The sequence below is a fragment of the Schistocerca serialis genome, chromosome 1, assembly GCF_023864345.2.
Source record: "Schistocerca serialis cubense isolate TAMUIC-IGC-003099 chromosome 1, iqSchSeri2.2, whole genome shotgun sequence".
NCBI lineage: Eukaryota > Metazoa > Arthropoda > Insecta > Orthoptera > Acrididae > Schistocerca > Schistocerca serialis.
The window spans coordinates 547,074,413-547,101,603 of record NC_064638.1 but is presented as its reverse complement, the minus strand read 5'-3'; the positions used below and the strand labels follow the sequence as shown (position 1 = coordinate 547,101,603).

The window sequence follows — 27,191 nt, the reverse complement described above, 5'->3', positions numbered from 1 at the left end:
CTACCAACCGATCCCTTCACCTAGTCAAGTTGTGCCACAAAATACCTCCTTATTAGTTACGTGATCTACCCATCTAATCTTCAGCATTCTTCTGTAGCACCACATTTCGAAAGCTTTTATTCTCTTCTCGTCTAAACTAGTTATCGTCCATGTTTCACATACGTACCTGCCTACACTCCATACAAAAACACTTTCAGAAAAGACTTCCTGACGCTTAGATCTATACTCGATGTTAACAAATTTCTCCGCTTCTAAAACGCTTTTCTTGTCATTGCCCGTCTGTATTTTACCCCTGCCACCTTCAGAATTTGAAAGAGAGTATTCCAGTTAACGTTCTCAAAAGCTTTCTCTCAGTCTACAAATGCTAGAAACGTAGGTTTGCCTTTTCTTAATCTTTCTTCTAAGATAAGTCGTAAGGTTAGTATTGCCTCACGTGTTCCAACATTTCTACGGAATCCAAACTGATCTTCCCCGAGGTCCGCTTCTACCAGTTTTTCCATTCGTCTGTAAAGAATTCGCGTTAGTATTTTGCAGCTGTGACTTATTAAACTGATAGTTCGGTAATTTTCACATCTGACAACACCTGCTTTATTTGGGATTGGAATTATTATATTCTTCTTGAAGTCTGTGGGTATTTCGCCTGTCTCATACATCTTGCTCACCACATGGTAGAGTTTTGTCAGGACTGGCTCTCCCAAGGATGTCAGTAGTTCTAATGGAATGTTGTCTACTCCCGGGGCCTTGTTTCGGCTCAGGTCTTTCAGTGCTCTGTCAAACTCTTCACGCAGTATCGCATCTCCAATTTCATCTTCATCTACATCCTCTTCCATTTCCATAATATTGTCCTCAAGTACATTGCCCTTGTGTAAACCCTCTATATACTCCTTCCACCTTTCTGCCTTCCCTTCTTTTCTTAGAACTGGGTTGCCATCTGAGCTCTTGATATTCATACAAGTGGTTCTCTTCTCTCCAAAGGTCTGTTTAATTTTCCTATAGGCAGTATCTATCTTACCCCTAGTGAGACAAGCCTCTACATCCTTACATTTGGCCTCTAGCCATCCCTGCTCAGTCATTTTGCACTTCCTGTCGATCTCATTTTTGAGACGTTTGCATTCCTTTTTGCCTGCTTCATTTACTGCATTTTTATATTTTCTCCTTTCATCAATTAAATTCAATATTTCTTCTGTTACCCAAGGATTTCTATTAGCCCTCGTCTTTTTACCTACTTGATCCTCTGCTGCCTTCACTACTTCATCCCTCTGAGCTACCCATTCTTCTTCTACTGTATTTCTTTCCCCCATTCCTGTCAATTGTTCCCTTATGCTCTCCCTGAAACTCTGTACAACCTCTGGTTCTTTCAGTTTATCCAGGTCCCATCTCCTTAAATTCCTGCCTTTTTGCAGTTTCTTCAGTTTCAATCTGCAGCTCATAACCAATAGATTGTGGTCAGAATCCACATCTGCCCCTGGAAATGTCTTACAATTTAAAACCTGGTTCCTAAATCTCTGTCTTACTATTATGTAATCTATCTGATACCTTTTAGTATCTCCAGGATTCTTCCAGGTATACAAGCTTCTTTCATGATTCTTGAACCAAGTGTTAGCTATCATTAAGTTATGCTCTGTGCAAAATTCTACAAGGCGGCTTCCTCTTTCATTTCTTCCCCCCAATCCATATTCACCTACTATGTTTCCTTCTCTCCCTTTTCCTATTGACGAATTCCAGTCACCCATGACTATTAAATTTTCGTCTCCCTTCACTACCTGAATAATTTCTTTTATCTCGTCATACATGTCATCAATTTCTTCATCATCTGCAGAGCTAGTTGGCATATAAACTTGTACTACTGTAGTAGGCATGGGCTTTGTGTCTATCTTGGCCACAATAATGCGTTCACTATGCTGTTTGTAGTAGCTAACCCGCACTCCTATTTTTTTATTCATTATTAAACCTACTCCTGCATTACCCCTATTTGATTTTGTATTTATAACCCTGTAATCACCTGACCAAAAGTCTTGTTCCTCCTGCCACCGAACTTCACTAATTCACACTATATCTAACTTTAACCTATCCATTTCCCTTTTTAAATTTTCTGACCTACCTGCCCGATTAAGGGATCTGACATTCCACGCTCCGATCCGTAGAATGACAGTTTTCTTTCTCCTGATAACGACGTCCTCTTGAGTAGTCCCCGCCCGGAGATTCGAATGGGGGACTATTTTACCTCCGGAATATTTTACCCAAGAGGACGCCATCATCATTTAATCATACAGTAAAGCTGCATGTCCTCGGGAGAAATTACGGCTGTAGTTTCCCCTTGCTTTCAGCCGTTTTTAAAGTATACCATAATCATAAGATTCACCGTAAATGATTATTTAAAGTATACCATAATCATTTACGGTGAATCTTATGATATGTGTGCTTTAATACTATGACACAGAGATTCACTGCTGAAATTATAGCACGCTAAAAATACATCAGGTTTTTTCCTGAATTACGTTTTCCGTTTTTTCGGTAAACCACAGGTTCTCGCTGAAATGTCATGAACGTAGATCACCCAGAGAAGACTGTCATACACGTAAATAGCCGTTACGATACAGCTGTTTTCACTCTTACTGTTTTACTCCATTTTTCTGGTATTTCGAAAAGCACTGTTTTTAAATAAGACATTGTCTTGTATTTAATTAATCCGTGTGTTCCTACACTTTTGCTGTAACGGCGGAAGAGTAATTCAGGGAACTTGGATTCCTGATCTAGCTGCCACAGGTGACTCTTTTTTTATTTTATTAGGTGTATTTACTTACTTTCTTAAGCGCCTAAATCTTTTATCAGCTCAGTGTCTGTTTGGGAAGAAGGTCAGAACACGTTCATATAGCATCAAAAGTACTCAGTACGCCGTCTGAAGTTCTACAGTATAATAAACGCCATCAAATCTTGCACAGTATTCTGCCACACATCTCCTGAAACATGCGGTTGCGCTGGTGTGATATCAGTTAAGAAGTCAGTTAAGAGGAAATGGACCACAATATTCCTCTAAACACATAAATCTGCGTTCCTAGAAGTACTTTTTATGCTGATCATAATTATTAATATTTAAGAGTTATAAAACTAACACACTAACTGCAGTGTTATACCTAGGATGTTTAACTATTTATTCAAAATACTTCTATCAGCGAATGATTTTTATCGTACTCTTGAGAATAAATTGAGATTCTCCCTCAACATTTCTTTGGATTCAGCAACTTTTGTTACACGATAGACGATGGGGTGAGCTCTAAACTGAAATATATCATACAACAAGTCGCTAAGAACGAAGAAAATACAGTAAAAGCAAAGAGAAGAGAACAGAAACTGTTAACTTCCATTGTGATTTCGAATCTATAAGGAGTGGTATGACCTTCTTCTTTTCATTTCTCATCAGAAAAAATAACTTTGATACACAAAATTCTGTCTCGTTATAGATACTTTAGGAAATCATTTCTTCTTTTTTCCGTTTCCTTGGGGAAAAAGCAATAAGATTTCAGATGGAGAAGAAAACGATGTTCTGCGATGTTTAAGTTGATTTGGGGTAGAACCGAAATTCTCTGGCGAATAGTAGACATCACTTAGAGAAGGAATTTTATTTTTCAGTGTGCAATGGAATCCTTTATAGTGGCCTGACCTAATTTGTGTTCCACTACAACTTTTACTTTTCTTTTACACCTATGCATATAATCTTCTATGAGATGTACTACAATATTGTATAGTGTCTCCTGTTTCTTTTCACGCAACAATCATTAGTCTTTATAATTATGTCACTGTCAAGATGCCTAAAGGAGAAGAGAGTAAGTTCTCAGTTTTATGAAGTATACATCACATGAAATTTAAGTTTCTTATTTCCAGTCAAATTTTTATTCACTACCCCGTTGTCAACTGACGAATCAGGCCATGTTCTATTAATGTGAGCTCATACGCATGATCTGTATGAAGCTTCACTTCTCAAATTCAACATAATTTCCTGTGTTCCGTGAGCAGTTCATGTCCTTCCTGTAAACCTCCCACTTGCGCTGGAAAGAACAAACGTCAGTTAAGGGATGTGTTATTTAGATAAGTCGTAGCTCAGGAAATCTCCATCACTCACTTGCATCTTCTCTCCCCGAGTATTTATGCTACTATTAGTTTAAGAGAAAAAGACTGAATAATCAACGGAAGGATAACGTTCTACGAGTCGGGGCGTGGACTGTCAGAAGCTTGAACGGTAGGGAAACTAGAAAGTCTGTAAATGGAAATGCAAAGGCTCAATGTGGATATAGTAGGGATCAGTAAAATGGAGTGGAAAGAAGACAGATGATTATAGGGTAATATCAACAGCAGCAGAGACCGGTATAACAGGAGCAGGATTCGTAATGAATAGGAAGGTAGGGCAGAGAGTGTGTTTCTGTGAACAGTTCAGTGACAGGGTCGTCCTTATCAGAATCGACAGCAAACCAACACCGACAACGATAGTTCAGGTATACATGCCGACGTCGCAAGCTGCATATGAAGAGATAGACAAAGTGTATGAAGACACTGAAAGGGTAATATAGTATGTAAAGGAGGGGTGCAAATCTAATAGTCATGGGGTACTGGAATGTAGTTGTAGGGGAAGGAGTAGAAGAAAAGGTTACATATGAATATTAGCTTGGGACAAGGAATGAGCGAGGAGAAAGACTAATTGAGTTCTGTAACAAGTTTCATCTAGTAACAGCAAATAATCTTTCAAGAATCACAAGAGGGGGAGGTATACTTGGAAAAGTCCGGGTGATACAGAAAGATTTCAGTTAGATTACATCATAGTCAGACAGTGATTCCGAATCCAGATACTGGATTGTAAGGTGTACCCAAGAGCAGACATAGACTCAGATCACAAGATAGTAGTGATGAAAAGTATGCTGAAGTTCAAGACATTAGTCAGGAATAATCAATACGCAAAGAAGTTGGATACGGAAGTACTAAGGAATGACGAGATACGGTTGAAGTTATCTAAGGCTATAGAACAGCAATAAGGAGTAGCTCAGTAGGCAGTACAGTTGAAGAGGAATGGACATCTCTAAAAAGGGCAGTCACAGAAGATGGGAAGGAAAACATACGTACAAAGAAAGTAACTGCGAAGAAACCAAGGGTAACAGAATAAATACTTCAATTGATCGACGAAAGGAGGAAGTACAAAAATATTCCGAGAAACTCAGGAATACGGAAATTCAAGTAGCTGAGGAACGAAATAAATAGGAAGTGCAGGAAAACTAAGACGAAATGGCTGCAGGAAAAATGTGAAGGCATCTAAAAAGAAATGATTGTCGGAAGGACTCAGCATACAGGAAAGTCAAAACAAGCTTCGGTAACATTAAAAGCAAGGGTGGTAATATTAAGAGTGCAACGGGAATTCCACTGTTAAATGCAGAGGAGAGAGCGGATAGGTGAATAGAATACATTGAAAGCCTCTATGAGGGGGAATATTTGTCTGATGTGATAGAAGAAGAAACTGGAATCGATATAGAAGAGATAGGTGACCCAGTATTAGAATCAGAATTTAGCTTTGGAGGACTTAAGATCAAATAAGGCAAAAGAGATAGATAATATTCCATCAGAATTTCTCAAATCATTTGGGGATGTGGCAACAAAACGACTGTTCACGTTGGTGTGTAGAATGTATGAGTCTGGCGACATACCATCTGACTTTCGAAAAAGCATCATCCATACAATACCGAAGACGGCGACAGCTGGCAAGTGTGAGAATTATCGCACAATCAGCTTAATAGCTCATGCATCTAAGCTGCTTACAAGAAAAATATACAAAAGAATGGAAAAGGAAATTGAGGATGCACTAGATGACGATCAGCTAGGCTTTAGGAAAGGTAAAGGCACGAGAGAGGCAATTCTGACTTTGCGGTTAATAATGGAAGCAAAACTAAAAAAAAATCAAGATACGTTCATAGGGTTTGTCGACCTGGAAAAAGCGTTCGACAATGTAAAATGATGCAAGATGTTCGAAATTACTAAAAAAGTAGGGGTAAGCCATAGGGAGAGACGGGTCATGTGCAATATGTACAACAACCAAGAGGGAATAATAAGAGTGAACTACCAAGAACGAAGTACTCGTATTAAAAAGGGTGTAAGACAAGGATGTAGCTTTTCGCCACTACTGTTCAGTCTGTACATTGAGGAAGCAATGATGGAAATAAAAGGACGGTTCAGGAGCGGAATTAAAGTCAAGGTGAAAGAATATCAATGGTACGATTCGCTGATCACATTCCTATCTTCAGTGAAAGTGAAGAAGAATTACATGATCTGCTGAATGGAATGAACAGCCTAATGAGTACAGAGTACGGATTGACAGTAAATCGAAGAAAGACGAAGATAATGAGAAGTAGCAGAAATGAAAACAGCGAGAAACTTAACACCGGGATTGACGGTCATCAAGTAGATGAAGTTAAGGAATTCTACTACCTAAGCAGTAAAATAACCAATGACGGACGGAGCAAGGAGGACATCAAAAGCAGACTAGCAATGGCAAAAATGGCATTCCTGGCCAAGAGAAGTCTACTAATATCAAATATCGGTCTTAATTTGAGGAAGAAATTTCTGATAAATTACTTGTGGAGTAGAGCATTGTATAGTAGTGAAACATGGACTGTGGGAAAACCGAAACGGAAGATAAATGTCCAAATGTGTTCAAATCTTATGGCACTTAACTGCTAAGGTCATCAGTCCCTAAGCTTGCACACTACTTAACCTAAATTATCCTAAGGACAAACACACACACCCATGCCGAGGGAGGACTCGAACCTCCGCCGGGATCAGCCACACATTCCATGACTGCAGTGCCTAGACTGCTCGGCTAATCCCGCGCGGCGAAACGGAAGATAATCGAGGCATTTGAGATGTGGTGCTACAGACGAATGTTGAAAATTAGATGGACTGATAATGTAAGGAATGAGGAGGTTCTGTGCAGAATCTGAGAGGAAAGGAACATGTGGAAAACACTGATAAGAAGAAGGGACAGGATGATAGGACATCTGTTAAGACATGATGGAATGACTTCCATAGTACTAGAGACAGCTGTAGAGGGCAAAAACTGTACAGGAAGACAGAGCTTGGAATACATATTGAAAATAATTGAGGACGTAGGGTGCAAGTGCCACTCTGACATGAAGAGGTTAGCACAGGGGAGGAGTTCGTGGCGGGCCGCATCAAACCAGTCGGAAGACTGATGACCAAAAAAGAAAATTACTTTAAGTTAACAGTTTTTAGAAAGGCTACGTCTCGTAATGCTTGTCAACATTGCTACATCGTAATAGTCAACACTACTCCAAAATTATTTTCATTGTACTTAAAAAATAGTTTTATTATCAAAATTCTATCAGTTACTAATTGCTGTTGGAGAGCTGCATATTTAAATGCTGTGCACAGGATTGTACCGAATGTCGTGAAGCGTAATTTAGGTGCAAGTCTCAAGCGTTGTTTCACACACTTCTCCCCATCGGTAGTGAGCTCGGCAGGTCCATGATGCAGAACAAAGCGCACTGCTACGTTCATATTTCCTCTGAACCTTCTCCACTCAAAACTACAGAACACGTTGAGCTTAGTTCTGTAACTTCCTACAGGACTGCACTACAGTTATGCTTTCATAAGATGTTAATACTGTTTATGGCGTCATGATAACACAAACCTATGTATCTAGTAGTCAGTTATTTATCTTAAACGTGATCAAGTTTTTCATAATACTACAAAAGATTATGATTTACTTAGTTCTTTTAAGTTTACAGAAGACGCTCAGCCGCGATATTGTGGAAGTTGATGGTAAAAGTTTAGAGATAGTGGAATACACTTCTGCTGTTGGGTAGCGTGGTGCTTCGATGCATGATGTTTCAGCTATTTAGTCATCGCTTATACGATTTAGATTTAGTATCTATATGTTTATTCTCAATCCGGAGACTCTCGCATACTGTAATATAAATCGCCACAACATACCTATGTTCTGCATAACGCCGGCATGAAACATTAATATTTTGAACAACTTCGTGTAGCGCAAGACTAGATTGGACACTTCTTCAGTTCCATTGACATATAGCGAGGGTATACTGGTCCGTTTCCCACATATAAAAATAATACATACATATATTTCAGTTATGAATTCATTTGCTTGGATATCACATTAACTAATAAGACGTAAGCGATCTTTATGGATACTTCATGGAACAACGGTTGACTGGTATACTATCAACACAGGCTTGTTTCACATTTACAATAAACATTTAAATTTTCACACTACAGTTGTTTCTGGTGGTTTTTCTGTGTGTAGCACATTCATTGCGTTCTTCAGGTCTGCCTCTCTGTTGCCGTTTCAGTTGCTGCTATGTAGATAGTAGAGCAAATTCAGTAAGCCGTACGCTCCATTCAAGACCTGCGAAGAAAACAAAAATATAAACATAATGAAACCACTTCACGAGTCACATGACAATAGGCCTAAAAAAAGATTAAGTGCTCACTTTCTTCTTACAGAACAAAAGTTACAGCAACCACATACGCACTGCAAGCTAAAAATCTCGGGAACCCTCACGTAAAAACACAATGGCGCTAATTAGTGCTCTTGACACGCTGGAGCGGTTTTAGAAAATTTGGAGTAAATAATTTTAGTTCACTTTTTATAACATTTGTCTATACATCAGCAATTCATATACTTGCTCTTGATCAGTTTCGAAAGATTACATACACAAGATGTTCCTAAATCCCTGATCTGCTAGAACGTGTAGAGACTGCAGTCCGCTGATTATATACTGATACCCACTTCAAAAGGTGGACCTTTTCACTGTTACAGGAACAAACATTTAAAACAGTGTGTTTTACTGGTTTATTCTGTGAATGACTGTCAGTCATTTACTGTAACTATTAATTACTGTTTTCCTAGTAGACTAATTAACGCAATTAGGTACCGATTTCGGTAAAAGAAATGTTACAAGGCAACTCGTTTCACTGTTACAACAACAAATGTTCCCCAGTGCGAACGTACAGTATTTACGTGTCACGTAACACGATCTGCATACCTTCTCCCACGGCTGTCCCGCACCACGCTCCAGTACAAGACAGTTTACTATTGGCTACAGGAGTGATTTTACTGTTTTCACTACACTTTACATCGGTTTCGCTCACCTGGATCAACATCTGCTTGGACAGTGTGCACGTCTTGCCCACCGTGATCACTATCGGGCGCACAGTCACCATCATGAAGATGCCCAGGCTGCGTTTGAAGCGAGCGTCACTGTTGATCCAGCCGCAGCTGAAGGCGGAGTACATCAGCCGCTCACTCTGAAACGGGTTTGTTACTTCTGTTACGCACAGGAACGACTGTACGGACGACATTACAGAGTGTTGTGCTTCGTTAAGATGGGTAAACGCTATATGGTCGGTCACTATTATGCGCACGGGTAATATGTTCGAGAACAAGTACGAGCTTGGGAAAGGAAAGGCACGTTACGAGAGTAGCATGCTCAGGTGCATGACCACATGCGCTTTTTTCCTCCTTCTTTCCGGACTTGTCGTTCAGTGGGCAAGCCTGAATTCTCAGGATATGTAACTGTTCCTGTATGTTTGTCTGTGATGGTGTGGCATTATTGGCCGTGAGACCACGTCTGGGGTTGCTTGGCTGCTGGTGCAAGTCTTTCCAACTAATGCGAATTCGGCGATTTGCGCATCTCTGTGATGAAGGTGGATGAAGCGATTAGAACAATACAAAAGTCCAGAAACCAGCAAAGAAAACGTCCGAGCCGGCTGGGAATCTATCCACGGAATCCGGCATCTAAACACAGCGACGCTAACCACTTTACCACGATCTGCGAACTATCTTTAGATATCCTGCAACCAGTCAATTGCATGTGGAATGAAATCACTTTCATCTCCTTTTTCCATAAGACAAAACTCATTGAACTGATAATGTTAGTAAAAAATCTATACTTTTTTTTCCTTTTTTCTCTCGCTGATAATCGGATACGAACTGCAACCCAGGCAAAGAGCCTAAACCTTAGTTATTTCTAACGGGGCTCAAACTCAGGCTCCATTATAAGCAACTGGTATCTCGGCAGCTTCTTGTCCGGTTGGGTTTGTCTGACTTTTGTAATTACATTATCTACACATTTATTTCGTTATTTACTTTTTTCCTGGTAACCACCTTTCATAAAAGTATAAAAATTATTTAAGAATAGTAGTACCCGACGAGACCGAGTTTCTTTTCTACAAATGGCAACGTTTACAAGAAGCAACATAAAACATGTTAGTATTTACACGAGCCACTACGTCTATATATTTTGATAGACGATAAAAATGGCTACGTAACATAAACACAACAAAAAATGTTTTGCATCACCTCGGTTCCGAGAGTTCCGAAATCTGTACAGAAAGTTAATTGCTGAAATTAAATTATATGATTCAGGTTTTCAGGTCGTTTTCGCTGTCGGAATCTTTTAAAAACTTTACACTGATATTGCTGCAGACTGTCAACTGCTTGGTGCTCTCTGACAGACAGCACGTTAAGGCATCCAAATTCCTCACAAACAGTTAAAAATTTGCAACTGGGAATTTAAATAAACTTACAATTACAGTGGCTTATTTTTCAGTATTAATTCACCAGCACACACATCTGTTTGTCGCTCAGTACAAAATCTACTTGGCTCAGTGTTTTTTATCTTGTGTTCCGTCTCAATAAGCGTAACTCCTTCCTTTCCCATATTAGTTGTACGTGAGTAAGGTGCTAGACAGTGGTCTTTTATATTTATTTATAATTCTACTGTCTACGAATGGACATGAAACAGTTTTTCTATTACACTCAACTTGAAATACGCAGCTCTGCGGGTCACCTCTGTTACTCTTGTTGCAGGCAGCTGCGAGCTGCGGTTTTCTCTCCCAATCATTGGTTACAATCTTTCGCTCAATGGATGTGTTGATTATGATTAAAACTGGAGCTCAATCAGCTGTAAATTCAGTATAGAATACGACAGTGTCTCTGTATCACATGATTGTTATTTCCGTTACCAAAAGCTCTTTAAGGCACTATTTATATTTCTTCTTCGTAGTTTTGAAGCTACATTTTATTTTTTATTATTCCATTTGTTGCAATCCGTCTTCTACAAAAATTTTGTTTGCTGTTCCCTTTCCTTATTCTTAAGCATAGACCGATTGTATTTATGGCCATATGAAGGTAATTTTTTTCCTTTGGTAGATCATTTATCTTACATCGTTCACAAATCTGTACCAGCACATGCATCTACATTCGTCTCAGCGTTTGGCGAAAGGTACATTGTCCAACAGCATCATTTCTACCTCTCTCCTATCCCACGCGCAACTCTCACATGGGAAGTAGGACTCTCGTTATGCCTGCGTTCGTGCCAGAGGGAGTATACTCTGTTGAAACGAGAACACAAGGAGGCGTGGAGAGGAGTTACCAGATGCCGCAACGCGGTTGTAACATATTTCATTAAACGCGCGCCAACATATAAATTGTTCACTGCACAAATATGGAGCTGGTAAAAATGTTTTCTGAAAAAGCGGCACTGTGTTCTTAATTTAGTTTTATTTATGGCAAGAACTTTTAATGGTGTGCGGATATATAACAAAACCGCTTTTCCTGACGATGTTACCGAATTTTCGACACTTGGGATACTTTTTGGTACTGTATTTAAACGATTATGCTGTGCGAATGAAGTCTTAAGAGTAAATTATAGTTTTATCTTCTCCGAACAGGATTTCTGTCAGCCACCCGCAACACACACCAGAATAGTCAACTGTGTATGCAAAATTCTTTTTCTGCTTCTACTCTCCGTGGAAGAGAAATATCCCACTACTTTAAGGTTCATGTATGTTACAACGACCACGATACTCTCAAATTCGCCCTGGAAGTTTATGTACATCTGTCTTCCTTTTCGACATAAGAACTTTTCACTATTACATATTGACTCGAGAAGTGACCAAAATTAATTTTATTCTCAAGTCGGAATCTGTTTCCATAGTTTTCTACCAACATTATCGTCTTACTTTTTCGTGTCTGTCCAAGATTTACTAGTGAATTTTATCCCCAGCCAATACTGTCATTCCGTCTAAATGTAGACGGAATGACAGTATTGGCTGGGGATAAAATTCACTAGTAAATCTTGAACAGATACATTCAGTGGAATGTTAACTGAACTTCAGACAATCGTTTTAGCAGTGTTTGGTTTATATGTAAATACGGTGTTTTCTCAATACTCTTTCAATCTTTCCTTTCGCTTTACTAACAGAAACCCTTACCTTTTAGAATGCATGAACTCATATGCCATCTTCTGTAATGATATCACATAGGTACATTTGCTTGCTTAATTTTGGCCTTACGCATACTTACGTTTGCACTATAAAATGTCGAATCAAAACACGTCCAGTTGTCTAAATTTCCAGTTATTTTATTCGAGTAACCAGTTTCATCACTGTATTACGCTTTCTTCAAGTCCCCTGACCGACATGTGCGAGGAATCTCACCTCTGGTGCATTCAAAATAGGTGCGAGCATTCAGTGGATCGAAGGGATCGCTGTGTTGCGAAGAAATCTACGGATACCAGCCACTGAAGGTTGGACCAGTGGTGGGATTCTTCTTACACCTTGCTCAGGAGTCCTGAAGATGGCGTAATGCAGCGTTTAAATTAGTTACTCAAATAAAATAACAACTGGAAATTTAAACGGCTGAGGGTGTTTTGATTCGACTTCTATATTGAAGAGTCAAGGTCAGCAACCACCCGTATCTTGTATAAAGATGGGCTTATAGAGATATGTTTGCATTAGGTTCAACAGTATTTTCTTCAGCTAGCCCAGATACATTTTCAGCTTTCTTTCTTTGAGGATTGAAGGGAAAGTCTTGAGGGTCCAATCTGCAGGAGAATTTTTCGTAATCATAAGTGAAAATTGAATATTCAATGAACTGTGAATGAAGCCCGACCAAAAGGCATTACATACGTTGATCAAAAATGATGGTGCATTGAGAATGGCCAGTTTCTAGCTGAAATCTAGATCTGCCAATAAAATTTCGAAAGGACGACTGACAGCTGAAATCTATTATTTACAAGTCAATAACAGTCGCTGCATGCAGCAGCCTCTGAATGGAGGGTAACCTGATCTTAAAATTACTCAGTCACAGTTTGCAATGTCTAGTAATCCTTTTTCCTGTCTTCACCGAAAGGTGACACCCTTGCGGAGATCGTTGTCTCGTAACAGCCGACACCAAATTGCATACTTAGAATTGATTTTATGGGATTTTCTAGTCGCTTAGCGAACTACACTATCTGATCAAAACTAGCGGTCCCTTCGCCTTTATGACGGCTGTAATTCTGCTGGGGACACTTTCAGTGAGTCTGTGAATGGGCATGGAGGAATGGTAGCCCATTTCTCCTTAAGAACCGAAACATTTTTGGAAGCTGGGTTGTGCAGTGAAGCCGCCGATCTAACTCATCCAAAAGTTGAATCTGGGCGGGTCTCTCCATTTCAGGAATGCAATTATCCCAAAACATTGCCTCAAAATTGCTGCTTTATAACAGGGTGCATTCGTGCTGATACAAGCATCGTCTCTGAACTGTTCCTCCATTGTACGCAGCACACAATGCTTTAAATGTATTCATATCCTTTCGCATATAGCGTTTTCTTAAGAGCTGTAAGGGGACCACAGGGCAACCAGGAGAGACACCTCCATACCCTAAGAATAGCTCTTCCGAACTTTACTGTTGGCCCCACACATCATGGGGTTGGTCACCCCGGTGTTCGCCAAACCCAGACACTTCCACCGGATTGCTACAGGGTACAGCGTGATTCATCACTCCAAATCACTCGTTTCCAGTCATAAACTGTCCTGTGATGGAGCTCCTTACATCACCTCGAACGTTGCTTGGCGATCGCTACAGGGATTTGCGGCTTATGACGTGATGCTCGACCTTTGTAACCCATTCTTTCCAACTCCCCTACGCCCACTCGTAGTGCTAGCTGGCGATATGGCACTATCGGACTCACAAGTGATTCCTTCCGCTGGTTTCATCCGACTTTTTACAACCGACTTCTCCAGTGCTTGACGGTCCCTTTGTGTCAACACGTGAGACATGCTTAGACTAAGTTTAACTGTGATTGTTGTCCGCCCCTGGTAGCTGAGTGGTTGCCGGCACGGTATCTCAGCGTGTTCGGTCAGAGGGTTAGTTGCTCTCTGTAATAAAAAAAACTGAGTGAACAGACCAACGATGAACCTGAACAGGTGTCATGGACGTCCGCCCCGGACACATGCAACGAACAATAACGAACAAACTGAGATAAAAAAATAAAGTGGTCAGCGTGACGGAATGTCATACCTAACGGCCCGGGATCGATTCCCGGCTGGGTCGGGGATTCTCTCCGCTGGGTGTTGTGTTGTCCTCATCATCATCAATTCATCTCCATCGACACGCAAGTCGCCGAAGTGGCGTCAAGTCGAAAGACTTGCACCAGGTGAACGGTCTACCCGACGAGAAGCCCTAGCTACACGGCATTAGCCGGCCGAAGTGGCCGTGCGGTTAAAGGCGCTGCAGTCTGGAACCGCAAGACCGCTACGGTCGCAGGTTCGAATCCTGCCTCGAGCCTGGATGTTTGTGATGTCCTTAGGTTAGTTAGGTTTAACTAGTTCTAAGTTCTAGGGGACTAATGACCTCAGCAGTTGAGTCCCATAGTGCTCAGAGCCATTTGAGCCTACACGGCATTTTTATTTTACAGGGTATCAGTGATCATAAGTCAGTGGTTGCATCAATGACTACAAGTGTAATAAGAAATGCCAAGAAAGGAAGGAAAATATATTTGCTTAACAAGAGTGATAGGGCACAAATCGCAGAATATCTGAGTGACCACCATCAAACGTTCATTTCTGAGGAAGAGGATGTGGAACAAAAATGGAAAAAATTCAGAAACATCGTCCAGTACGCCTTAGATAAGTTCGTACCGACTAAGGTCCAAAGCGAGGGGAAAGATCCACCGTGGTATAACAATCATGTACGAAAGGTACTACGGAAACAAAGAAAGCTTCATCATAGGTTTCAGAGTAGTCGAATCATAGCTGATAAGGAAAAGCTGAACGAAGCGAAAAAGAGCGTAAAGAGAGCAATGAGAGAAGCATTCAACGAATTCGAACATAAAACATTAGCAAACAATCTAAACAAGAACCCTAAAAAGTTTCGGTCATATGTAAAATCGGTAAGCGGATCTAAATCCCCTATTCAGTCACTCGTTGTCCACGATGGCACCGAAACAGAGGACGACCGAAGAAAGGCAGAAATACTGAATTCAGTGTTCCGAAACTGTTTCACTGCGGAAAATCGTAACACGGTCCCTGACTTCAGCCGTCGCACGGACGCCAAAATGGAAAATATTGAAATAAACGATATCGGAATTGAAAAACAACTGCTATCACTTAGTAGCGGAAAAGCATCCGGACCAGACGAGATACCCTTAAGATTCTACAGTGATTATGCTAAAGAACTTGCCCCCTTTCTATCAGCAATTTATCGTAGATCGCTGGAAGAACGTAAAGTACCTAGCGACTGGAAGAAAGCGCAGGTCGTTCCCATTTTCAAGAAGGGTCATAAATCAGATGCGAATAATTATAGGCCTATTTCGCTTACGTCAATCTGTTGTAGAATAATGGAACATGTTTTGTGTTCTCGTATTATGACGTTCTTAGATAATACAAATCTCCTTCATCATAACCAACATGGATTCCGCAAACAGAGATCATGTGAAACTCAGCTCGCCCTATTTGCCCAAGAAATTCACAGTGCCGTAGACACTGGCGAGCAGATTGATGCCGTATTCCTGGACTTCAGGAAGGCATTTGATACAGTTCCGCACTTACGTTTAGTGAAAAAAATACGAGCTTACGGAATATCGGACCAGGTTTGTGATTGGATTCAGGATTTCCTAGAAGAAAGAACACAACATGTCATTCTTAACGGTTCAAAACCTGCAGATGTAGAGGTAATTTCGGGAGTACCGCAGGGAAGCGTGATAGGACCTTTATTGTTTACAATATACATAAATGACTTAGTTGACAACATCGGTAGCTCCGTGAGGCTATTTGCAGATGACACGGTTGTCTACAAGAAAGTAGCAACATCAGAAGACTCGTACGTACTCCAGGAGGACCTGCAGAGGATTAATGCATGGTGCGACAGCTGGCAGCTTTCCCTAAACGTAGATAAATGTAATATAATGCGCATACATAGGGGCAGAAATCCATTCCAGTACGATTATGCCATAGGTGGTAAATCATTGGAAGCGGTAACGACCGTAAAATACTTAGGAGTTACTATCCGGAGCGATCTGAAGTGGAATGATCACATAAAACAAATAGTGGGAAAAGCAGGCGCCAGGTTGAGATTCATAGGAAGAATTCTAAGAAAATGTGACTCATCGACGAAAGAAGTAGCTTACAAAACGCTTGTTCGTCCGATTCTTGAGTATTGCTCATCAGTATGAGACCCTTACCAGGTTGGATTAATAGAAGAGATAGACATGATCCAGTGAAAAGCAGCGCGATTTGTTATGGGGACATTTAGTCAGCGCGAGAGCGTTACGGAGATGCTGAACAAGCTCCAGTGGCGGACACTTCAAGAAAGGCGTTACGAAATACGGAGAGGTTTATTATCGAAATTACGAGAGAGCACATTCCGGGAAGAGATGGGCAACATATTACTACCGCCCACATATATCTCGCGTAGTGATCACAACGAAAAGATCCGAGAAATTAGAGCAAATACGGAGACTTACAAGCAGTCGTTCTTCCCACGCACAATTCATGAATGGAACAGGGAAGAGGGGATCAGATAGTGGTACAATAAGTACCCTCCGCCACACACCGTAAGGTGGCTCGCGGAGTATAGATGTAGATGTAGATGTTTTGCATTTCCATTTCATAGTCACATCACCAACAGTTGACTTGGCAGATTTAAAAGGGTTGAAATGTCCCTGATGGATTTGTTACTTAGGTAACGTCCAGTGACTAGTTCAAATCGATGTCACTGAGCTCTACCGAACGACTACGTTTGCCGACACCGATTCTCTGTTGACAACACAATACACCCACGTTCTTTTATACAGATGAGTTACCTTCTTGTGACATCTGTTCATCAATACCGCCTTACATAGAGGTGTCCGAGTTCTTTTGACCGGTAGTGTGTAGTTATAAATAGAAGCCGCAGACGTGCTCCGTACTGGGCAGAAGGCAGCTGAATAGCGCAATTCGAAAATTAGATGTGATATAAGTTCCTGAGCTGGCAAACACAATTTTCAAATGTACAAATGAAGACAGCATAGCGATGGTGCTCTATCACACTAATGAGATACACTGTAGCAGATATGGAGTAACAATACACACGCAAACTCTATAGGTTAATTTTTTTTATTTTGTTCGTATTGTGGCAGAAGTTAAATAAAAACAAGCCCCATCTCTCGATTCCAATAACAGATTTCGGAAGGATTCCTTTGGGTGCAAGGTAAATACCGTAACTCGTAACCTTATATTTCTTTATTGGTTTATTTTACCTGATACTACTAATCAGACTTTCTACGTATCATAAATTAAAAGACCAAGCAACATAGCTGGGAGATTACATTTAATGGAAGGAAAAGTGTTCCTACAAGTGGTATTTCCGGAAACTTTATGGAAGAGACAGAAAGAAGTGTTTCACTTCTTAAAAGTAACAGACCGTTTAATTGTGAGCAGAGAGCGTCTTATTCCAGAGACGGACAGCAGCAACACAAAAGAATGTTGTTTTATAGTTGGACACAGCTAGAGTACTAGATAAGTGAGGCCTTGTGTTGAATTACTTAATCTCCGATACAAAGCACTAGTGTTCTTGTGCACCGAGCACCGATGAAGTAAGCACTGGGTTCGACAGTCACGTAGGTCGTCTGACTGCGGCGACCTAACTGGGCATTTGAAGCACTGACTGGGTGAAACAGAGGGACAGCGCAGACAAGCATTCATTGTTAGTTCTCACTCGTTCCGTGTTGCATTAACTGGAGCTTCGGTAGATCGAGTGATTGCAGAAGTTTGCGTTCCACAACTCATGGAAATATGTTCCGAAATTTTTCAAGCACATAGAGGCAGTCGTAATTGTCTCTGCATAAGGTGGCCGTGTTTTCTGCCCTGTTGAGAAGGTCACGCAGATTCTTTAATGTTTTTGATAAGTTCTTTCAAATACTGTCGGGAAGAATAGGAGGCAATTGTAAGCGGAATTCATAACTTATTAATTTCTGGTGGGATTCTAAAATTACTTGAGACTTTTTTGCATTTCGTTTAAGTCCCAGATATTGAGCCCACCTTACAACTGAAGACAGATCGTCATTCAAGTGGAAGATAGTAGTATTGATTCTTTCATGTCTACCACTCGGGTAACACTGAAGATCGTCGACATGGACATGATACCTGCAGGAGGACAGATGCGATGAGATGTCATTGACAAAGAAACTGATAACTTTGCACTCTTAAAAGAACATGTTTTCAGCAGAACTTTTCATTCCCAGAGACAACTCGTTGGTGTCTGTTTTCCGAGAAGCTCTGTAACTGCTTCAGCATACAACCTGAATATTTTAGCTGTCGCATTTTTTTAAGCAGTACGTCAAATTTGACGGTCTGGAAAACTTTGCTGGAGTCTACTAGTATTAGTATCGTTGCCTCAGTTAGTTACCTTAATTAATACGCTGTTTGTGTTACTACTTTTATCAAAGTCGAACTAATATATGTTACATAAGCTGAATTTCTGTCAGTATTCAGTAATTTGGCCCTAAACAATATAATATAGGGCTTTGGATACAGCGGATAAGACGGTGATTCATCGGTAATCACAATGTAATTGTGGGTTTTCGATCTTAGCGAAAGGTCGGGCAATCCTTTTCCATGCAGTCAGATTTGTTCCGTTCACGAGAAAACAATTTACTACCTCCCAAAAATAATTTCAGTTAAGAACCCCACAGCTTCTTGGCTGAAAACAGTCGAGCTGTAATTTAGACCAAATCTCAGTCGTACTGGGGTATGGTCCTATGGAATGACTCAGCACGTTAAACTTATATTCTGTTCTTTTTCATAGCAGAGAGTCAACTGTACTCGTAATGCTCACTTAGGATAAATATTTTACACTCTGTTTTTCTAGTTAAAGTTCTCCTTGAGAAGGTATTTTGTCGTTATTGTGTTCCACCTGCATATTATCCTCATATAGAATGTAGTTATTAAGTCTAATTAGTCGACGCTAACAAGAAATTTTTGTTATTTTTCCAGTATGGATGAGACATTATCGTCTTTCACGAAAAACGTTTTACAGTTTTCATGCAGATTTCTATTGTCATACAGATGGGATTCTTCTGAGGAAAATGTTCTACTGATTGTGCAGGCAACTTTCGTGAATTGATAAAAACTAAGTGTATAGGTCTTGATCTCTATGATTGTGCTTAATCTGTGTACGTACTGAAGATACTAGTGTAATGATTGTTCGTGTTTACTGTAGCCAACCTTCAACAAAATATTCAGTGACACTCGACAACAGCTGTACGCGAAACATTTCGGTTAAAAAAACTGAAATGGCCAGCAAGCTATACTTTTAAGACAGAGAAACACATCTAAATTCCTTGCCTATACTTTTAAAATTGTCACAAAGTTATTCAAATCCAGCCATTACGTGTCGAACCATCAAATCGATAAAGATTCTTGCATCTGTCATTCTCGAGCAATGAAGGCAATTGAATAAATGATAAACAATTTCAACAGATAAAATAATGAATAATGTTAAAGATAACAGCCGCAGAAACACCCTATGTATCCTTCCTTCTTCTCTCTTTACGTGCACTAAAGGAAAAATTAAATAAGACATTTTCGCAGAGCAATGGTAAAACATACAATTAGTCACTTACCTGGTCGGTCATGATGTGCGCATAAATGCAGAAAATTGTAGTTTCGTAGAGGAGACCAGGTATTGAGAAAAGTGCATTCATCGCTTTTCCTATATTTCCATCTCTCTGCAACAGCTGTATGAAAGAAAATATGAAATTTATACGCAAATACGTTCCAGTTAGAACCATAAATAGAATAGGAATTAGAGACCACTAATACACCAACAGTTCCATACACAGTATAAGTCATGATCGAACTTTCTACACAACAAACACACACCAAGCCAGTGCGGCCTGCTACCAAGCGCATACAACCGCTAAGACACCCGTCATAACAATGGAGCTCTTTAACACAGCACCCGTCGCTCTTTGATAAGCGAAAAAATAAGCCTATCGTTGAGGCCAGAAATAAATAGTAATGTAAATACATATTAATATAGCACTATTTTAGATTATCGTACGTTTAAGGAAAATTATCAGTCTTTGCACCACTTTCAAATCCTTCCGAAAATTGATTGAATATTTATGCAGTTTCTTTCGGACAATACTTCATCATGGGTCAAATCATTTTCAGAACGTCTGAGGTTACGATTAATAGAGTCCTCCAGGTCATTAATACACAACATGAATAGTAAAGGTCCTAAACACACTTCCCTTACACAAGCCTGAAGAAACGTCTACATTTGTTCACAGTTCTCAATCCAAGATAACATACGCCGTTCTTCCCACCAATAAATGCTCAGTCCAGTCACACATATACTTAGAAAATCCAAATGATTGTACTTCCGTTAATAAGCTTGGGTATGTTCCTCTGTTAAATCCTTTTCGGAACTCTAAAAATACTACACCTACGTGACTGCTTTGATCCCTAGCTTACAGGACGCCCTGTGAGGAAAGTATGACTTGGGTTGTGGACCCAGGATTGTTGGCTTGAAGGAGGTAATTCTGTTCCAGACACTTTACCATGTGTCAGCTCAGAATATGTTCTAAGAGTCTGAGACACACATCGGAAGAAAATCGTTCCAGGAGGCAGATGTCATCTGTGTGAAAAAACTAATAACAAAAATCCGTATTAAGTGTAAAAAATTCACTTACAAAGCACATCTTACATACACATGTCAAAACTGGTAGTAGAAGTTAGGTATAGTATAGTAAAACCTGCATGTACATAATTACAATATTCGACCACTATATTGTTGTACTATTATGTTGTGCAATTTGAATGATTAATAAATGGTCCAGAGGTAGCAAGTAGAGGAGCAAGATTTTCCTGCAACCAACTCAGCAGCTATGAAATCAGCGTCGGTGAAGATGTAACGGCTCATAGAGTACAGCCCAGTTATTGGTGTCTCAGCTGATTCGGTACGAAGGTAGGCTTGGCCAAAAACCTCCATGACGTCGTAATGTGTTAGAGGACGCCCATTGTGATGCAACCACACTCTTACTGCCTCGCTGTAGTACGTTTAAAGGAGTCCCATGAACGTCTTATCTAGAGGCTGCAGTTTGTGGGTGCAATGTGGAGGAAGTGAGATGATAGTCACGTGGTATTCTTTCGTCAAGTCAATCAGATCTGGATTTCGAACGTGGCTATAATGACCATCCAAGTTCAGGAGAACAGGCCTTTGTTCAGTCGGACATGTTTTCTCGATGAAGCGAACAAGCCATTCGATGAATAAATTGTTTTGAACCCATTCTGAAGGATGGGCTCTACCAATTTCTACCTCTCATTAGAACTTGGGTCATATTGTTTCTAGGGAGAAGTATCATTGCCGGGACCCAATGTCCCGAAGCGCTCATACATTCGATAACTGTGATTGTAGCCCCTCTTTCTGCAGATATTAGAGCTACAATCTGTTTCTTCCCTTTCACCCCTATCACTTTCGGAATTTTGCTTTGGCCAAACGACATGCCTGTCTCGTCCACGCTATACCCTCAGTCTGCTAGATATGAGTGTTTATTGAAAGCGTTATCAATAAGTCAAAGAAAATCATCACATTCTCTTTATTGAAGCCTAAGGCTCTGGCATATAAAGTTGCACAAGGTTTGCGAATTGACAGTTCATCCTTGTGACTCTCAAGAAAAAGGTCAGCCCAAGCTCGTCCGCTTCTCCTCCTTTGAAAAGGGTTGTCAAACAATTTCTCCGGGCAAGTAAAAATGTCATTCTTCTCAGATCCGCCAAAGTTCAACCAAAGAATTTTTCTCCACCTCAAGGAGATAAGAAACTATTTTTCGAGGTCTGCATTTAAAATCGGTTTCCTTCTAAGCTTTGTCTCTTGCATTGCTTGCTCAGGGATTTTATCAAGTTCACGTAATCTCTGTGAAGCAGTACGGGGCACTCTGAATGTTCTTGCTGCACCTTTCACGGAAGCCTCCATTGCTTACACAGCTGCTATGGCACAAACCGTCTGAGATTTATCCCACTGATGCCTCTGGTTCTTACATTCTCAGTGCATCTTCGTTCTCGGCATTCTGCAAGGACGAAAAAAAGCACTAAGGTCTATTATCTCAATTTGAAAATTCTATTCCTTTATTTGTTGCTGTGTAGATTGTATATATGATATCCAAACAAAATTCGACCAACCATATCCCCATAAAATTATTTAAATGTTTTACACTCTTTAAGAGAAGAGATAATGTAATTATGGGCCCTCCGTAAATAGGATCCCACTTTTACACCAACCCAATGGGTCCATATTTACAATAACCATTCTTATGCAACATGGCCACTATCACGTTTAACCTAGAAGCGTGTGTAACGTAAAACGTGCTTCTAAAAGTAGCTTAGGATTCCGTTATTCCGGATATCACTGAGAAATTGTTTTAAACTATTCAGAAGGATACAAAAAGAAAACCATTTCAGATACCTGCCAAACGTCTTCAGTCGTGAACAAACACCAATTTACACAATAACCGACTCTTTAGCTACACTGCTTAAAACAATGCTTCCAACTGTCCACTGCTACCGTCTATCAACAACAGGCACCGTTCGCAGCCCTGGTCCCATCTCTTCGTGAGGGGTGCCCATAATTAGACCTGTGCCCACCTTTACACCATTTTCCCTAGCTCCGCGTTGCAGACGCTTCTATTCTTTCCTTGTCTGGTCTGTTTCTGGTCACCATTTAACTTCCATATAAGGCCACGTTCCCAAAAACTAGTTTAGATATTAGATTTTGATATTTTTGTCCTTTTTTAAAGAAAAACTTTACTTCAATTTACACCATCTTTACTTCTGTTAAAGTCAGCTTTTTGCTGCTGAAATAGTAATACTCATATGATGCTTTTTGTGTTTGGTTTCCTAATCTAATTCCCTTGATATCACATGATTGAATTCTACTACTTTTTTTCCTTTTATTAATATCCATCATGTATTCTATTTTAAAATCAATGGCCGTTCCATTCAATTGATTTTCCATGTCCTTTCTTGTCTGTGATAGAATTACGATATCATTGGTAAAAAGAAGTTCATGTTTCTTCTTCGTGATCTTTAATTGCTTCACCAAATTTCTCCTTGGTTAAAGGGTATGCTCAATGTACAAACTGCATAACGTGGAGGAAGGCTAATAGGCTACAAACATGTCTGACTCGTTCCTCAATTACTGCCTCTCTTTTTCGTCCGTCAGCTCTTACAACTGCTGTCTGGTTTCTGTAGATGATTTTTCACTTTCTGTTTTTTAATCCATGATAACTTCATAATTTCCAAGAGTGTATCCCACTCAACATTATCAAAAACTGTTTCTTAATTTACAGATATTATAATTTTTAATTTGTCATTTTTTCAGTCTGCATTTTAAGTAATGGATTGGGTATTGCCTAGCACGTTCATACATATTTCTGGAACCCAAACTGTTCTTCCCCAGGTCGGTTTCTACGAGTCTTTTCATTCACGTATAAGTAATTACCATTGTAATTGTTTGTAACCAAGACCTGTTAAACAGATAGTTCCTTAATACATTTGTCAGCACCTGCGTTCTTTGTCATCGAGACTGTTAACTTCACCTTGAACTTTTGGGGGTATTTCGCTTTTCTCATATAGGGTGGATACCGGATGGTACGGTTTTGTCACGCTTGTTTCTCTGACGGATATTATACATTATGAGTAAAAGTCATTTACTCTAGGTGTCTTGCTTCTACTTAGGTCTTTCAGTGCTCTGTCACATTTTATTCACAGTACCATACCTTCTAAATACCTCCAACCAATTCCTCTTCCCCATCCATAAAATTCTTTTACAATTTCTGTCCTTTATATTAGTCATTCACGTTCTTTTTTCTACCCTTAGGTCTTCCATTGTTTGCCGGCCGGAGTGGCCGTGCGGTTCTAGGCACTACAGTCTGGAACCGAGCGACCGCTACAGTCGCAGGTTCGAATCCTGCCTCGGGTTATGATGTGTGTGAGGTCCTTAGGTTAGTTAGGTTTAATTAGTTCTAAGTTCTAGGCAACTGATGACCTCAGAAGTTAAGTTGCATGGTGCTCAGAGCCATTTGAACCATTTGAATCTTCCATTGTTTGCTTGGTACTTGATTATCATCTTACCTCCTGATGATGATGTTTCTTCAGTTTTCCTATATTCGGCGTCTACCTTTATCATATCCCTACGTGCTTCTATAGTTTTGCATTTCACCTCTAGCCAATCCTGCTTTGTCATTTTGCACGTTCTGTCGGTCCCACTTTTTGTACTTATAGAAATATCGCAAGTAGCTACCCCACAGCACGAGTTTTTGCATATGATATTACTATGAAGAGTTCTTTGTACGATTTTGTTATATCTTGCAGCGGGTAAGTTTTGAGAGTACAGGACGAATGTGTGGGGTGAACCACAACTCGGACAACAAACTTTTAGAAGTGATAGTATGGTCCAAAAAAAGAGAAACATGTTTATGAAACATGAGCTCCAAAAGGTATATCTAACGTTAAAGCATGTCTGTGCGTCTGCGCAGTAGTTTTCAAATTGGTAGTACTCGGTTCGAATCCGGAAATGACCGGAAAGAGATTGTAGTCACGGCCTAATGTTTCTGACGATGGGCTTTGCATGGACGTCCTCCCCTAAATTCCAAACCTCCCCACAATGATCCCTGAACTGTAACACTCTTGATGATCCTTCCATCAGCTGGGGACGTTAAACACAGTGGTCTCTTCAGCGCTATTCTAGTGGTGTAGCCTATGTGCCAGCACAGCGTTTCACCTTCACCCCTCTCTCATCAAACACAACACAAACATATCATCACACTACACAAGCCCTATTTACGGTCATCTACACTCAACAGATGTCAGCCTTTGTAACTTAGTCGTCAGCGCAGCTCACTACCATTTGGAGGGTCCGTCTTCGATTCCTGGTACTGTCAGGACTTTTTCATTGGTGGGAGGACTAGAATTGGTTGCACTCAGCATCGTGATGACAACTGATAGTTGCTTGACTGACTAGTAGCGGCTTCAGACCACAGAAATTGATAACGACCGAGAGAGGAGTTTGCTGGACCACGCTTCTCCATACCACACCCAATGACCCCACTGGCAGAGGATGACCCAGTGGACGGTCGGAACCAACTGGCCCCTCTAGGGCTTGTGGACAGAGTTCGTGCTACACTCGTCAGACACATTTAAGACATAATTTTCACACACCGCGAAGAAAGAGGTCATTGTGTGTGGAGAAAGTAAACTGTTCCTGATTAGACAGCTCAACAACCCCTCAGAGTCTGCCATGCGAAAGTACGATGTCGCTCTTTCTTTCTTTTTCCAAGAGAAATATTTTCATGTAGATGATGACACATGAGTAAGTTGTGGTCGGAGACGTACTGGTATAACTCTATTTAACCCATCAGCTTTTTTCCTAACTATACCTAAATGTCATCCCCAGTGAACTCTCACATCACTCAACATAAATTTTACATAGCCACCGGTTTCAGTTTTCTTTAGAGAATCTGTGTTTTATATTACCAGTTAATTACTAATGTTGAATGTATTTAGTTATCTGTGTCTCCGTGATACGAAGCGTGTACCGTTCTGAAATGAAAATATACCAATGCATGATTCTTATCAATATTCGCTGTGTTTACGTTTGTCTGTGAGTATCTGAAATGCCTTGATTGCGAAACCCGACCATTGTGATATAAGAGCTGTTATTAGTTTCCTTAGTGCTATTGATATGAAAGCGGATTAAAATTCACCATCAGACCGCGAAAGAGACAGGATGGTACGGAAATGAGTGAGAGCATTTGCAGACGGCTGAACGAATGCGCAAGATGAGGAACGAAGTTGGGGGCCTTCAGTCATTATTAACGATTTGGTACAGAAAGTTGAGTAAAAAGTGAGGGAGAGTTTCCTCAAATATCAAGAAGTGTGCTTTATGCAGCTGTTGCATAATTAGGAGACATTTCTACGAGGAGAGATGGCTGTTGATACGACAAGTGCCTTAATATTGGTGGGAATTATTTAGAAAAGTATACTGAAGTACAGGCTTTCAAGTAAAAATAAAATTGCTAAGAAAAGTCTAGTTGTTTTGTTTTTATTTCTAAACGATACTTACACAAAACCACGCTTAGTATAAATGCACCATGGGGACAGCTGTCACACATTGTATACTTTTGCTTATCTCGCTGAACACAATTCCAATCTCTGAACCACTTTGTAATGCGTTTTAAAAGCTAGTGTAACAACAAGCTAATAAATACGCCATGTTTATTTTTCAGAAAGAAAAAGTAAAAGGATATACTTACTACGGCAGCGACAAACAAGCTGGAGCATAGGGTTGCCATGTTAATGAACAGAAGACTGAATATGGACACACTCATTGCTGACTGTAAGAGGGACACAGTTCTGTAACAAAATTAGCAAAAGATGAAAACTATGAACTTTTTGTATTAAAATCTCTGATGCCCACTAAACCTTACATGTAATATTGTTTCATGTTGTATGCAGACTACATAAAAATTGTAGGGAAAACAGTTATTAAATAGTAGGGTAATACTTATGATCGTGAGATATAATGTCCGACACCTCCAATAACCAAGTTTTGCAATGTCCATACTTTCAACGTTGAAATATTACTCTTCTAACTAACTCTAATATAACACAAGAGTATTTGGACTACCAATTGCACCTTTTCTAGTTTAACCCACAATTTTTATAGCGACATATTACTTTTCGTACCGCCTTGTTGCAGAGATACACGGTAACTTCATAATTTCCATTTTGATGAATTTACTACTTCCTTTCATCATTTTTTTTAATTCTGCGAACTATGATCTTGCAAAGAAACACAGTAACATTTCGA

At 40.1% G+C, this 27,191-nt stretch overlaps 1 protein-coding gene across 1 annotated transcript in view; it reads right to left on the bottom strand.

Annotated features, from left to right (window-relative positions):
- Positions 1–8,278: 8,278 nt before the first annotated feature.
- The window catches only part of LOC126412832 (odorant receptor Or1-like), an 85,708-nt gene continuing 66,795 nt past the window's right edge, over positions 8,279–27,191 (bottom strand). Inside the window, exons 4-7 of the mRNA XM_050082706.1 lie at positions 26,635–26,734; positions 19,945–20,058; positions 9,169–9,324; positions 8,279–8,422 (exon numbers count right to left, since the gene is read on the bottom strand). Coding sequence (XP_049938663.1) covers positions 8,363–8,422; positions 9,169–9,324; positions 19,945–20,058; positions 26,635–26,734 — 430 coding nt within the window. The 3' untranslated portion in view covers positions 8,279–8,362. The remainder of the gene's footprint in view (positions 8,423–9,168; positions 9,325–19,944; positions 20,059–26,634; positions 26,735–27,191) is intronic.